This window comes from Eptesicus fuscus, chromosome 13 (genome assembly GCF_027574615.1).
Source record: "Eptesicus fuscus isolate TK198812 chromosome 13, DD_ASM_mEF_20220401, whole genome shotgun sequence".
Taxonomy (NCBI): Eukaryota; Metazoa; Chordata; class Mammalia; order Chiroptera; family Vespertilionidae; genus Eptesicus; species Eptesicus fuscus.
This window is the reverse complement of record NC_072485.1, coordinates 42596816-42612179: the sequence shown is the minus strand read 5'-3', so window position 1 is coordinate 42612179 and position 15364 is coordinate 42596816. Positions and strand designations below refer to the sequence as shown.

At 38.3% G+C, this 15364-nt stretch overlaps 2 protein-coding genes across 3 annotated transcripts in view; one reads left to right on the top strand and one right to left on the bottom strand.

The window, feature by feature from the left end:
• Positions 1-209: 209 nt before the first annotated feature.
• On the top strand, positions 210-1214 carry LOC103293652 (olfactory receptor 52K1-like). Its single transcript, XM_008150030.3, has one exon. The coding sequence runs from the start codon at positions 210-212 to the stop codon at positions 1212-1214; it is 1005 nt and encodes a 334-aa protein (XP_008148252.2).
• Positions 1215-6003: 4789 nt separating this feature from the next.
• RRM1 (ribonucleotide reductase catalytic subunit M1) overlaps positions 6004-15364 on the bottom strand; it is a 45987-nt gene continuing 36626 nt past the window's right edge. For both annotated transcript variants that reach the window (XM_054724764.1, XM_054724765.1), the window contains 5 exons: positions 11737-11813; positions 9113-9248; positions 8168-8263; positions 6849-7037; positions 6004-6566 (listed from right to left, as the gene is read on the bottom strand). In XM_054724764.1, coding sequence (XP_054580739.1) covers positions 6378-6566; positions 6849-7037; positions 8168-8263; positions 9113-9248; positions 11737-11813 — 687 coding nt within the window. In that variant the 3' untranslated portion in view covers positions 6004-6377. The remainder of the gene's footprint in view (positions 6567-6848; positions 7038-8167; positions 8264-9112; positions 9249-11736; positions 11814-15364) is intronic.

Genomic DNA, 15364 nt, shown 5'->3' with positions numbered 1-15364 from the left:
TTATTTGAAATGCAGGCAAAGATTTGTTGAAAAAAACATTTCTCATTAAATTGTGACACTTAACTTCTCATTTTCCCCCTAAGAATATTGGCTACTCACGGAGATCAAAGCCTGGTAAAGTTCGGGCAGGCCCTGGTAGGGGCCAAGGTACAGAAACCAGGCCTCCGGCCCCTCTTATCTTCCCAGAGCCATCCTGCTCCCCAGGGAGGATGTCAGCGTGGGGCAATGGCAGCTCCAACTTGTCCTACACCAGCTTCCTCCTGATGGGCTTCCCGGGGCTGCAGGAGACCCGCACGCTCCTGCTGCTGCCCTTCCTCAGTCTCTACCTGGTGATTGTCTCCTCCAATGCCCCGGTGATCCACACGGTGGCGGCCCAGCGGAGCCTGCACCAGCCCATGTACCTGCTCATCGCCCTGCTCCTGGCTGTCAACATCTGTGCCGCCACCACCGTGGTGCCCCCCATGCTGTTTAGCTTCTCCACCCGCTTCAACCGCATCTCCCTGGCACGCTGCCTGGTCCAGATGTTCTGCATCTACTTCCTCATTGTCTTTGACTGCAACATCCTCCTGGTCATGGCCCTGGACCGCTACGTTGCCATCTGCAACCCACTCCGCTACCCAGAGATAGTGACAGGCCAGTTGCTGGCCTGCCTGGTGGGGGTGGCAGCTGCCAGGAGCACAGGTATCGTTGCTCCCGTGGTGGGGCTGGCCTCCCGGGCACACTTCTGCCGCTCAGATGTGATCCACCACTTTGCCTGTGAGCACATGGCCCTGATGAAGCTCTCCTGTGGGGACATCTCCCTAAACAAGACTGTGGGGCTCACTGTCCGCATCTTCAACAGAGTCCTGGACATGCTGCTGCTTGGAGCCTCCTACTCCCGCATCATCCACGCTGCGTTCCGCATTTCATCGGGCAGAGCGCGTGCCAAGGCCCTCAACACCTGTGGCTCCCACCTGCTGGTCATCTTCACCGTCTACTCCTCGACCATGTCCTCATCCATCGTCTACCGTGTGGCCCGCACTGCCTCCCAGGACGTGCACAACTTGCTCAGCGCCTTCTACCTACTGCTCCCGTGTCTGATCAACCCCATCATCTACGGGGCCAGGACCAAGGAAATCAGGCAGCACCTGGGGATTCTGTTCCAAAGGGCACAGCTGCAGGTCCCCACTGGAAAGGCCCAGTCCCTGCCCTCACACAGGGAACTTCCTGCCTGATTCTCTAGAACTTATAGGTCCTATAATTACTGTAAGTGGGTAAATAAATGTGCAGGTGAGTCCTCCCTGCTGTACTTTGGTTTTGGCTATCTGCATTCATTTTGGAGTCTTTCATCCATTTTCCGAAAAATAGCTACTCATCCAGAGTTGCACAGTAACCAACTGCAAAGCCAGCTCTATCTCGGTCTTCTAAATTTTCTCCTCTTCTTTCTGCATGTGATTTTAACCAATTCATTCTCTCATCCGTTCATCAAACATGTATTATCACACATCATGCTAACCCCATGATTGCAAAGAAAGGGGAAATAAGATCTCTACCCTGAAGGAGGTCCCAACCTAGCAAGCTGTAAAGACACTGTGTAATGTGTTTACAATGACAGCTTTATGTACAAAATTCTGTAAGAACATCGAGGAGGGACAATCACTAACAGAACACTTCACAGAGGGTGAATTTGAGTTGTGTTTGAGGGATAAGATAAAGTGCTTACTGGAAGGGAAGGAGATATGGAGAAAAGACATTGTAGACAAAAGGAACAGCATGGGCAATAAGGAAGTGATACAGAAAGTGGTACCAGGAGTGGGGTGCTGTATAATAAAAATCTAAAATATGTGACATCGGCTTTGAGATTGATCTGGTCACCCAGCCTGTCTTCAGCAAAGAATCCTGTTAGGTCAGGTCAGCCAGACCCCCTTATCGCTGATGTAATTTTCCATCCATTCACTCCTCCCCTGCTCCTTGGCTAAAAATTCCCCTTGCCACAGTGTAATTGGAGTTGAGCCCAGTTCTGTACCAAGGTCTCTTTTCCCTGATTGCAACAGTCCTAATAAAATTTGTTTCTACCACTTTAACTACTGTCCAGCTCTGCTGTAAACAAGAGAACATGCTTGGGCTAGCCTGCTGGAGGAACAAAGGATGCATTTAGCAGAGCTGAGCTGCCCCAGCCATCCCACAGATGCTAACTAGATAAGCTGATAGCCAGCCAGCCCTTCAACATGTGAGGAAGCCCAAGCGAAATCAGCAGAGACACCGAGCTAACCGCCCGAATGTGTGAATAAATGCCCGCAATAACGCAAACTGAGTTTCTGTGGCTGTTTGCTATTGCAGCAATTTTGTGACAAGAGGCAGCTGACACAGTATGTCTATCATAAGTTAGTTTTCTTCCTTTATCACATTGTTTTAATGTTGGATAAATGTATTTTTTAACTGCTTAACGATGAGTTCTATAAGGGTAGAAACTGTATCTTAAAGCTATTAGATTAAGGTAGTGAGAAAACATTATTCTTTTAATACAAAAGAAAACACATGGACAAGTACTTAAAGGTAGAAGGTACTAACACTGAGGGGATAGTGCCCATTCCAATAAATACCACTCTTCAATAAAAGGCATCAGGGGTTCTCAGGGAAATGGCTGGTTCTAGGGCTGGGGTATAAAAGACAAAATGATCCTGGATAATCTTATAGTGCCACAAAGTAAGCAAGTGCTCAAAAAATGATGGGGACATGTCAAAAGGATAGCAAGACCCATCTGAAGGGGTTTCTAGTGGTCCACTGAGGGAAAATTTGAGCAACAAAATAAAGATAATAATAGATGATAACCTTTAGAATCCAAGTCCATACTGATTTAGATGTATGGATAGACAGATGGACACATGATAAGGGAAAGCTCTTCCTTACAGTAAAATTCCAGATAATAAATGCAGAAGGAATAGAGGTAGAAATCCCCATTTGCCAAACATCACAGAAATAAACATTTCAAGCAAGAATGATCAATGTATGCTAAAATTAGTGAGCAAAATTATGATGAGAAACAAGATATATATAGTTTCAAAGTATTCCCTCGCAAGCACTTATTAATTACTAAAGGAAAATAGTAACTTCACAATTGAGAAACCTGGACGTCTCTTAAGCAAATGACAAACATCCCCAGCAGTGGCATAAAGTGTTATCATGTCTTCTGAAATGATGTACCGAGAAGGGCACAATGTCATTTATGTGGTATTCTTGCAAAAAACAAAAACCCTGCATACACTGAATTTAATCAAGAAACCTGAAACCGACCCAAAATGAGGGGCGCGATAGAAAACAACTTGCTGGTACTCTTCCAAAGTGGTAAGATGCTGAGAGACAGGAAAAGCTGAAGAACTGTTCCAAACGAAAGGGAGACTCGAAAACCAAATGCAAACCAAATGCAAACATGCAGTCCTGGATTGGATCCTGGGTCAGAAAAGGGACGTTAGTTAGTTGACTACTTGTCAGAAATTGAACATCTGTAAATTACAATAGTAGTGTGTCGATATTAATTTCCTGACTTTGATCATTACACTGTGGTTACATAAGATGCTAACATTGGTGAATCTGGGTGAAGTGTGCACAGGAATTTTTCATACTGTTGTTTCTGAAATTATTTCAAAATTAAAAGTTGAAAAATGTTAAGAGTAGGTGAAACTATTCTCTTTGGAAAATAGGGGAAATGTTCAGTTATTAGCAAGAAGGACGATGAGGCCCTAAACGGTTTGGCTCAGTGGATAGAGTGTCAGCCTGGGGACTGAAGGGTCCCAGGTTCGATTCTGGTCAAGGGCATGTACCTTGGTTGCAGGCACATCCCCAGTTGGGGGTGGCACATCCCCAGTTGGGGGTGTGCAGGAGGCAGCTGATCAATGTTTCTAACTCTCTGACCCTCTCCCTTCCTCTCTGTAAAAAATCAATAAAACATTAAAAAAAAAAAAAAGAACATAAGAGAAAATAGCTAAAGTGTGCATATTTTATAATGTGACCCCACCTCCCTCTAAACCCCCTCAGAGAAGGCTATGAAAACCACAAAGCCACACAGAAAACTAAGAGAGCAGCAAGCATAAGGGCAAAGATAAAAGGGATGTGATATACTCAACCAGAGAAGCTGGCTGAAATGGTGGTAAGGGCTCTGTATTATCACACCTCAGGAGAGGCTACGTGCGTGATAGGATATATGGTATGCATTACATTTGGTAACTATGTAAGTATTAAAGAAAGGCACATCTCGATGTTAAAAGTCCAAACCATAAAGCTTTTACAAGATCATAAAGGACTATATCTCCATGACAATGGGATACTGAGTCTTTCTAAAGAGAACACAAGAAGCACTGATCTTTTTGTAAAGGAAAGACTAAATTAAAAATTTCTGACAAAAAGCAAGCTGGATAAAAGAAGAAACAAGGACACGACCAAAAGGCTGATGCCAAAGCTGCCTTAATATATACCTGAACTGTCTATAGAACACAAACGTTAAACCCTAAGACCTTCAAGCAGCACTTTGAGAGCAAGCATCCTAACAACTTCCTCCAGAATTGGCTGATGCCCAGCCATAAAGTTGTTAACAGGTGAATTCATGACGCCTTTGCCTCTTCTACTGTCTCAGACCTTAGATAACAAACCCGCAGCTGCTTTCATATTGTGTAAAGTAATAATGCACTTAATAAAGTAGTAGTTTGATTTTACAACATCAAAATTAACAATAAATAAACAAAACCCATCCCTGAGGAAGCCCAGTCATCAAACTTAATAGACAAAGCCATTAAAACAGTCTTAAATATGCTTGAAGAACTTAAGGAATAGATGAACACAAGTAAAGGAAATCAGGAAAACAACATATTAACAAAATCAGAACATCAGCATAGAGATAAAAATTATTAAAAGGAACCAAATTCTAGAGCACGAAGAAACAATAATTGAAATGGGGGAAAAAATCACAAAAAGGTTCAACAGCCGATTTGAGTAGGAATAAAGAATCAGGTAACTTGAAGATAGGACAACTGAAATTATAGTTTGAAGAGCAGAAAAAGAATGAAGAAAAGTACACAGAGACTAAGGGACTTGTGAGACACAAAAAAGTGGACCAATAGATGTAATTGTGGGAGCCCTGGAAGGAAAACAGAATAGAGCAAAAAGATTATCTGAAGAAATAATGGCTGAAAAGTTCCCAAATTTTAATGAAAGATGTGACTCCACCAATCCAAGCAGCTCAACAAACCACAAGTAAGATAAACTCAGAGACCCACACCAAGACACATTATAATCAAATTGTCAAAAGCCATTAAGATGGTTATTATAAAAAATACAATAGACTAACAAGTGTTGGCAAAGATATGAAATAACTGGAATGCTCATACACTGCTGGCAGAAATGTAAAATGGTGCAACTGCTGTAGAAAACAGCTTGGCAGTTCCTCAAAAGTTAAACAGAGATTACCATATATTCCAGCAGTTCTAGTTCTAGGTATATACCCAACAAATTAAAAGCAAGAATTCAAAGAATAGCCAAAAGAAGGAAATAACCCAAATGTCCATTAACAGATAAATGGATGAGCAAAACGTGGTATAAACATATAATCGAATGCTATTCAGCCTTAACAGAAAAAAAATTCTTATACATGCTACAACATGTATAAACTTTGAAAAGCTACTAAGTGAAATAAATCAGATAGAAAAGGACACATATTATACGATTCTATTTATATGGGGTACCTAGAATAGAATAATTCGAGACAGAAAGCAAAACAGATTACCAAGGACTGAGGGGGAAGGGAATGGGAGTTATTGTTTTTTATATAGTTTCTGTTTGGGATTGATGAAAACCTTCTGGAAATAGATAGTGGTGACAGTTATAATTGTGTATGTACTCAAGGCCACTAAACTATATGCTGTAAAATGGCAACACTTGTTTATCTTATCACAATAAAAAAGAAGAGAAAAAAGCATGTTCTTTCACATTTGACCTTTGTATGAAAATAAATGACATAATTAGTCTCACACAATCAGTTGAAAATGTTTATTTTCAGAATGACCTTTATCCAGATAAAGGTCTTGTCAGCACTTCTCATGGGCTATGACACAATTTTGCAGCAAACCTGTTTGCTTACCAAAATTGAAGTCAACAGAAAAAGAAGTGCCAAATGGGTAATGAAACTCTACTTAATTACTCCTTATTCTAAAACTACTTTGATTCCAAATATATCAATTTTAAAAAGTAATTCCTCTATATAGAGAGAAACAATACTTTAAATCAATTGACCCTTTGGCTGCAATAAGGTTCAGCAAAGCCTTACCACTTCAAGCAAATCTATTACACCTATCTATGCTCAAGAAGTAGTTTGGCTATTGAAGTGCTGGTCTCTTCTAGGTCTTTCCTTAGGACCCACACATCATACACTCATCTCTGTTCTCCAAAGAGCACACCATGGCTGCTGTGTTCCTCTCCTTCTCTTCTTCCTCTTTTGATGCCTTTTCCTTATCTTTCAGTTTCTCTTTGTTTAGAGTGAACTGGATCGGGTTAGCTGCTGGTCTTGTCCTTAAATAATACATCCCTGTCTTCAAACCCTACAAGGGAAGTAAATACAACTATTAGAAAAAACTGTGAGAACACTAGACATTCAAGACCAATGTCTAAAACACATTTCCATTAACCAGCTCAAATTGTTTTCTAAACTTGAAATTCTACCTCCTCTAGGAAGCCCTCTCAAAAATGCTGACTCCATTTGAAGCCAACAGATTCAAGGTTTTCTAGGTGGCAATATTTAATAGGTAGCTGGAATATAAAACGCTTTCAATTCCAAAATATCCCACGTTGGCAGGAAGTCCTCCTCAATGTGCTCCACCAACCTGCTTCCAGCCGTAGAAGTGCATACTAGTGAGTTTGCCATAGTTAGGCTCAGCAATATGGATGTTCAGAGACTGGCTTTGATCAATGAAAGCACCTCTCTCGGCTGCCATCTTGAGAACGGTTTTCTGAGAGATTTCCCATACCGTTTTATAAAGTTGCTTCAGGTCATCAGGAATTTCTGGTATGCTCTAAAGGGAAACCAAATGTTTATTGTACTCCAGTTGATGAAAGCAGTATGATTAATAGAATAATGACCCAAGGATCTGGTCTTCTACTTCCTGCCAGATCTGACCCTACCATTCAGTATAATACAATATGATCCTTATCAAGTTTCCTAAGACGGCTAGCCTCTGGTTTAGAAAGTCCAACAAAATCTAACCAGCAAAATATCAGTCTAGTGGTAGTGATTTAAGATCCATCTTTCAATTAGTTTATAGCCTAAACATTCACTGTATGTAATTGGTTTATGGTCTAAATAGTCATTGTGCAAGAGACACTTAATAAAGGGAGAAAAGTCACAGCTAAAGAGCAATAAATGACCCTTGAGCTTTGAAGAAAACACAAATACTCAGAGCCATGCCACTCAGGGACAAGATCAGAGAAGCAAAGAAACAAAGCCCTTAAAATAAATTAGGACGCCACAAACTCCATTTGGAACGAACAGATTTAAGGTTTTCTTAGGTCCAAGGTTAACTTGCATTAAAACATGCAGACTGGCTAATGCTACTTTTATATAAAAAATGTGAAATGTTACAGGAATCTTTATCTGTGTTGTCAATTAAACTAATGTTTAGTCAGAAACCTCTATCTACAAATAAATGTCTCGAGTCTCAACTGCAAATATTTTACTGTTAAACACTATTTGTAGTTGTCTTTTGAACTATTAGTCTTCTACCTCCACCATACTTTTAAATTAAGTTTGACTCTAATTTCAGACTTATGTCAGTGGTCCCCAAACGTTGATGCACATTGTCCTTAAAAAATATTGATGCCTGGATCCTATTCCAAGACATTCTCATTTAATTGGTATGGGGTGCAACCGAAGCTTCAGAATTTTAAAAGCTCCCCGATTCTAATGTGCAGAGAAGTTGGGAACCACTGCTTTATATTATTGCACAAACAAAACGGTAAGGCCAGGACTAGCTGTGTGAAGATGTATATAATCCTAGCGCAATAATACAGAGGTGAACAGAACTACATACGCCTATATAACCACAAGCCTAAGACCAAACTGGTAGACATTTTTTCTCTCCACTGCCTGGGGTAAGTGAGAAGGTTCCAATGCCCAACTTAATTCACTTTTTTCCCCATTCTGTACCTGGATAGAGCCATTGCATGCAATAATCTGATTTTTCATCTCTTCGTTCCATAAGCCCCGCTCAGTAAGATCTTTCAGTAAATGAGGATTTACAATCTGAATGGAAAAGAACAAAAGATGTAAAGGAATAAATGACAATGACAGGGCCTAAACAGGATCATGGTCTAAAGCTTAAAGTAAATAAAATCATTAAAGAATTAATTAACATTAACTTGGTAACTTTTATTTTTCATAAAACTAAAGGGTCCATTCCATTACCTGACAGTTATATTCCTTTAAAATCTCGATTTCCTTTTTATTCAAGAAACATAATATACGGTATTTGCAACAGGGAAAAGAATTAATGTTGCCTAAGCTGGGTAAATTTATGTGGATTGAGTCTTTTTTTCCTATATAAGGAAACAATAAGTATTTAAGAAAAAAAATAGAAATCCTATGTATTCACCCCAAACTTACAGAAATTTATGTCATATCAGCAAATTCAAATAAAAATCTTTTAAATTAGTGGTTCTCAACCCTAGCCGAACACCAGAACTACCTGAGAACCTTAAAAATAAAAAACATTGGTCCCACCCACCAAAAATTCTCATTTATAACCAAGGCTGAAAACCACTGTCTTAACTCTTTTACGTATATTTTAAGTATCACCAATTTAAACTGATCTTTTAGTATAAATCACTATGATTACAGAATGTCTAAATATCACATGAACTCTAAGATCAACAAGTTACTTTCATGCTTTCAACCCTCAATCACTCATTCTTTTGGCAGATATTTATTAAATGTCTATTATGGGCTGAAGTAACTTAGAACAATATTAGGGACGAAGATGATCCACTTTATCAAAACTTTGCCCCCATACTAAGAAAAATAGGCATACTAAATATGAATTAGCATTTACTCCCAACATCAGGCTTTTGAAAGATTTTCTTGTTGTGATCTCACCTGAAATTCTCCTGACAAGACTCTACGAGTGTAGATGTTGCTGGTATAAGGTTCAATGGACTCATTATTTCCCAGAATCTGAGCAGTGGAAGCAGTAGGCATTGGGGCAATAAGTAAACTGTTTCTTATACCATACCTAAAGAAGAGGAGATTATTAGGTGCTAGTCCTAAAGCTACAATCTGCAGGAAGATGGCTACTTTAAGTCATTGTAATAAATGTACCTACTGTGAGTAACATAATACATGCATTAGACTCACATATGGATTTTTTATTTTAACCCATACAGGAATGCAACTCCACAGTATGGGTGGAACAGCTCACCCCTCTCCTAAATGCCTGACTCCTAAACAGAATTAGCACAATTTCAATTGTTGGAAATCTTTATTATGCTATGACTTATGCCACTGCACTGTGAAACTCAGGAATCATAGCACTTGTTATCTTGCTATCTAGCATATCCATTTTTGTAAAAGTTACATTTGCATATAAATATACTAGGTGTACCGGTTAATAAGGCAGATTTTTTTTCAATAGGTGGAGTTACACATATGTTGATATATATGCGATTGGATATGTATGTATGCTATTTTGTTGTATTGACAACAACCTTCAAAACTTCGTATCTCAAATTTGCTGAGGGTGTTAACATCATAGAAATTTTTATACTTTAAAATGTTGAACTTTGTGCCAAAAAAGAGCATTTGCGGGAAGTTCTAATTCGTTACTTTATTTTGAAGAAAAGTGCTGCTGAATACTTCGGGAAGCTTATGGTGAACATTCTCCATCTCAAGATACTTGTAAACACTGGTTTAAACACTTTAAAAAGTGATGATTTCGATGTGAAAGACAAAGAACGTCCAGGTCAACTGAAAATGTTTGAAGACCAAAAATTGGATTGAAGATTCGTGTCAAACTCAACAACTTGCAGAAAGATTAAACATTGCTCAGCAAACAATTTCCAATAATTTACAAGCAATGGGAAAGATTTTAAAGGAAGGAAAATGGGTGCCACAACAACTGAATGAAAGATAAATGGAAAACCGAAAAGTCATCAGTAAAATGTTGCTTCAACTGCATGAAAGAAAGTCTTTTTTGCATCTAATTGTGATTGGCAATGAAAAGTGAATTTATTTTGAGAATCCCAAACGCACAAAATCATGGGTTGATCCAGATCAACCATCACCATCGACTGCAAGGCCAAATCACTTCGGAAAGAAATGCTCTGTGTTTGGTGTGATCAGGAAGGTGTGGTGTATTATGAGCTTCTAAAACCAGGTGAAACCGTTAATACTGATCGCTACCAAAGACAAATAATCAATTGAACCACGTTTTGATCGTGAAACGACCAGAATGTTCCAGAAGACATGGCAAAGTAATTTTGCTTCATGATGACGCACCATCACACACTTCAAAACCAGTTAAAGACATGTTAAAAGATCTTGCCTGGGAAGTATTAACCATCCCGCTGCATTCACCAGACCTTGCTCCTTCAGGTTACCACTGGTTCCGATGGATAGCACACGCACTTTCTGAGCAGCACTTCAAAACATATGAAGAAGTGGAAAACTGGGTCTCTGAATGGTTTTGCCTCAAAACAAGAAAAGTTCTATTGGGATGGTATCTACAAATTACCTGAAAGATGGGGAAATGTGTAGCTAGCGATGGACATTACTTTGAATAAAGCACTTTTGATGTTTCTCTTGAAATTATTGTGTTTTCTTTGATTACAGAATCCGCATTATTAACCAGTACACCTAGTACACATATACACATGCTCAGAAGTAAGTTAAATCTGAAGGGTGACAGACAAAAAAATGCAAACAAGTTTTTTGGAGAAGGTAGGTAGTATTGGGATAATATTCATTTTATTCTCTTTCCAAATGTAGGTTTTTCTAAATTTGTAAACATGTATTATTTGAGTAACAAATTTTTTTTAAAGCAAATGGATATTTTTTTATTCTTTTAAAAAATTTGTTTATTGTTGAAAGTATTACAGATGTCCCCTTTTGTTGCAAATGGCTATTTTTTTTAAAGAGCATTTTAAAGCTACTGCTTCTTTCTTCAAATTAAAACTCTGCAAATGTACTGACCCAGAGATGACCCTCATCACGACAGGAAATGAAAACTTGTTTCATTATTCATTCAGCAAAACATTCTGTCTGCCCTCAAATCTCTTTAATGTTTATTAGTTTGAAAGACCTACAAAAGCTCTTCCAAGATCCCTTATTCCTTTGACAATCAATTTAACAGAAGTCATTTCTGAGCCCAATGTAGTTAAGCAATAAATAAAAATGAAATATATTTAAAAAGTAAGCACTCTTAGAAATACAAAAGTTTAATGAGAAAAAGAATAACCTAATCTAAGTAGTTAGGCCTCTAAAACAAGATCTGCTGATAATATCTACCATGTACTGATATGCTTTCATGTGCCAAGCAATCTACAGGTTACTATACATGTATTATATTATAAAGTATTTAAAAGATAGTTCTGCAGATGCGTCATTTTAGCTCCATATAAAGAAGAAAAAATGAGTTTCAGAAGTTAACATAACAGCTAATTTCTGAAGAGCCAGGATGAAAACCTGAACTCTTATTTCAAAGCTACTTTACATGTTTTACTTACTTTGCAATCTTGTCCTTGAGAAGTTTCCAGTCCCACAGGTCCGTGGGAGTAACATTCCACATATCATACTGAAGGATCTAAGGAATAAACAAGTCGACTGATGATAAATCACTTTATAATTTGAAATATGATGGTTGTTCTAGTCATCCTGCCACAACGGTCGCTTAAGCTTTTATTATATAGATTATAACTCTAGGTCCATTCCATGTTTTCACAGATGGTGAGATTTTCTTCTTATTCATAGCTGAGTAATATTCCATTTATATATGTACATCATCTTTACCCATTCCTCTATCCATATCTTGACTATTGTTTTTTTTAATTATTTATTTTTAATTCATATCTTGACTATTGTAAATAATGCTGTAATGAACATAGGAGTGCCTATCTCTTAAAAATTAGTGTTTCCAAGTTCTTCATATAAATATCCTTAAGTGGAATAACTGGGTCATATGGCAATTCTATTTTTAATTTTTTGAGGAACCTGCATACTGTTTTCCACAGTGGCTGCACCAATTTACAATCTCAGCAATAGTGCACAAGGATTCCCTTTTCTTCACATTCTCAACAAACTTGCTGGTTATTGATTTATTGATGATAGCTATTCTGACAGGTGTGAAGTAATCTCACTGAAGTTTTAATTTGAATTTCCCTGATTGGTGATGTTGAGCATCTTTTCTTTTCTTTTTTTTTATATTTTATTGATTTTTTACAGAGAGGAAGAGAGAGGGATAGAGAGTCAGAAACATCGATGAGAGAGAAACATCGATCAGCTGCCTTTTGCACACCCCCCACTGGGGATGTGCCCGCAACTAAGGTACATGCCCTTGACCGGAATAGAACCCGGGACCCTTCAGTCCGCAGGCCGACGCTCTATCCACTGAGCCAAACCGGTTTCGGCTGTTGAGCATCTTTTCATATGTGTATTTCATATATCCTTCTTGGAGAAATGTCTATTCAAGGTCCTGTGCCTTTTTCAGTCAGTTTGCTTTTTTTGGTATTACATTTTGAGTCCCCTATGTATTTTGGTTATTAACCCCCTATCAGATGTATCATTGGCAAATATCTTCCATTCGGTAGGTTGTCTTTTCATTACACTGATGGCTTCCTTTGTTGTGCAAAAATCTTTTAGTTTGATGTAGTCCCATATGTTTATTTTTTCTTGTTTGTCTTGCCTGGAGAGATATATATAAAAAAATATATATATATTGCTAAAAGCGATGTCAAAGACTTTACTGTCTGCTTTCTTCCAGTTTTATGGTTTGTCTTACATTTAAGTATTTAACCCATTTTGAATATGGTAAAAATAAAAAAGGTAGTCTAGTTGCACTTTTTTAAATGTATCTCTCCAGTTTTCCCAACATCACTTATTGAAGAGGCTGTCTTTACATTTGTATATTCTAGCCTCCTTTGTCATAGATACATTGACCACACAGGCATGGGTTTATTTCTGGGCTATTTGGATCCATTGATCTATGTCTGTTTTTGTGAGTACCATGCTGTTTTGATTACAATAGCCTTGTAGTATAGTTTGCTATCAGGAGCATGATACCTCCAACTTTGTTCTTTCTCAAGATGGCTTTGGTTATTCAGAATCTTTGTGGCTCCACATAAACTTTGGGATTATTTGTTCTACTTCTATGAAAAAATGTCATTGGCATTTTCATAGGGATTGCATTGAATCTGTAGATTGCTTTGGATAGTATGGACATTTTAAGGTGTTTATTCTTCCTGTCTGTGAGCATAATGTAGCCTTCCAAAATTTTTTTTAAATCTTCTTCAATGCCTTAGTTTTCCAAATACAGGTCTTTTACCTCCTTGGTAAAATTTAATTCTAGGCATTTGATTCTTTTTGATGCAATTGTAAATGGGATTGTTTTCTCAATTTCTCTTTCTGGTATTTCATAAGTGGTATATAAAAATGCTACTGATCACTGATTATTAATTGCATATCCTGCTACTTTATAAATTTATTAGTTCTCATGGTATTTTGGTGGAATCATTTTTTTTAACTTTGTGGTAAATGTCATTTCAAAGTAATTTTTACAATCATTAGTTGATCAGTAAATGAATCGGAAACATAAGGATCATATTTCACTGAAATCACATGATTTTAAATCAGAGGAAAGTTGCTGTAGGGAAAACAAACAATAAAAGGACTTTTTAAAAAATGCACTTTTTATTGTTTTGGTTTCACTCAGGCCTAGAGCTTGATTGCTGGCTGACACGAAGTTGGATGCAGATGTGATGTGATTGCTCGAGTTTAATGAGAACATAAACTTCTGCTTTCCATTACAGCACCTGAGCTTCCCTGGTGGAAACGCTTTCCAGCTGCTCCTCCGCCTCCTGTCACATGCCGTGGACCTGTGCCCTCTTCCTAAATGCCATCCATGTCCTTCTGGCCTCACTCTGTAGCAGGTCCGTCAGCACCACTGGACAATCGTCTCAGGCACCTCAAGTGCTCTGTCCCTCCATCCCCACCACCTGGGACTGCATGACTTGCTTCTGCTGATCAGCAAGGCCTTGGCACAGACCCAGGCCGCTGCAATCCACCGCCCAGTGTCATCTCTTCACAGCCCTTGTCACAGTCTGTTTATCCTGTAGATTTGTGGTGGAATCCTTATGGTTTTCTGCATGTAGTATGTCATCTGCAAACAAGTTTTACGTCAATTTGTATGCCTTTTAGTTCTTTTTCTTAAAAAAAGAAAAAAGTTTCTATGGATTTTAGAGAAAGGGAGAGGGAGAAAAACATCGATCAGCTGCTCCCTGCCTAACCCCTACTGGGGATTAAGCCTACAACCCAGGCATGTGCCCTGATCAGGAATCAAACCCAAGACCTTTTGGTGCATGGGACGATGGAAAAAATGTCCTCGGGTGAGCATTAACCAACTGAGCCACACCAATCAGGGCCCTTATATTTCCTTTTCTTTTTTAAATATATTATATTGATTTTTTACAGAAAGGAAGAGAGAGGGATAGAGTTAGAAACATTGAGAGAGAAACATCGATCAGCTGCCTCTTGCACACCCCCTTACTGGGGATGTGCCCGCAACTAAGGTACATGCCCTTGACCGGAATCGAACCTGGGACCCTTGAGTCCGCAGGCTGACGCTCTATCCACTGAGCCAAACCGGTTTCGGCTATATTTCTTTTTCTTGTCTCATTATTGTAGTTAAGACTTTCAATACTATGTTAAATAAAAGTGGTGAAAGTATACATTCTTGTTTTGTTCCTGATCTTAAGCAAAAAGCTTCCAGCTTTCTAGAGTTAAGTATATTACTTAAGGATTTGTCATAAATGCCCTTTATTAATTTGAGGTATGTCCCCACTATCCTCACTTTGTTGAGTTTTTTCTGTCATAAATGGATGCTGCAACCAAAAGCTTTTTTGCATATAGTGATATAATCATTTTTATCCTTCATTTTGTTTATGTAGTATATCACATAAATTGATTTACAGATATTGAACCAACCCTGCATCCTAAGAATAAAACCCACTTGATCATGGTATATGACTTTTAAAATGTATTGCTGAATACAGTTTGCTAGAGTTTGCTAATATTTTGTTGAAGATATTTTGTGTCAATGTTCATCAAGAATATTTGCCTATAATTATCTTTTTTTGTAGT

Bases quoted from the DNA above. Each gene is read 5' to 3' on its own strand.
- LOC103293652 (XM_008150030.3), top strand. From the start codon at position 210: ATGTCAGCGTGGGGCAATGGCAGCTCCAACTTGTCCTACACCAGCTTC.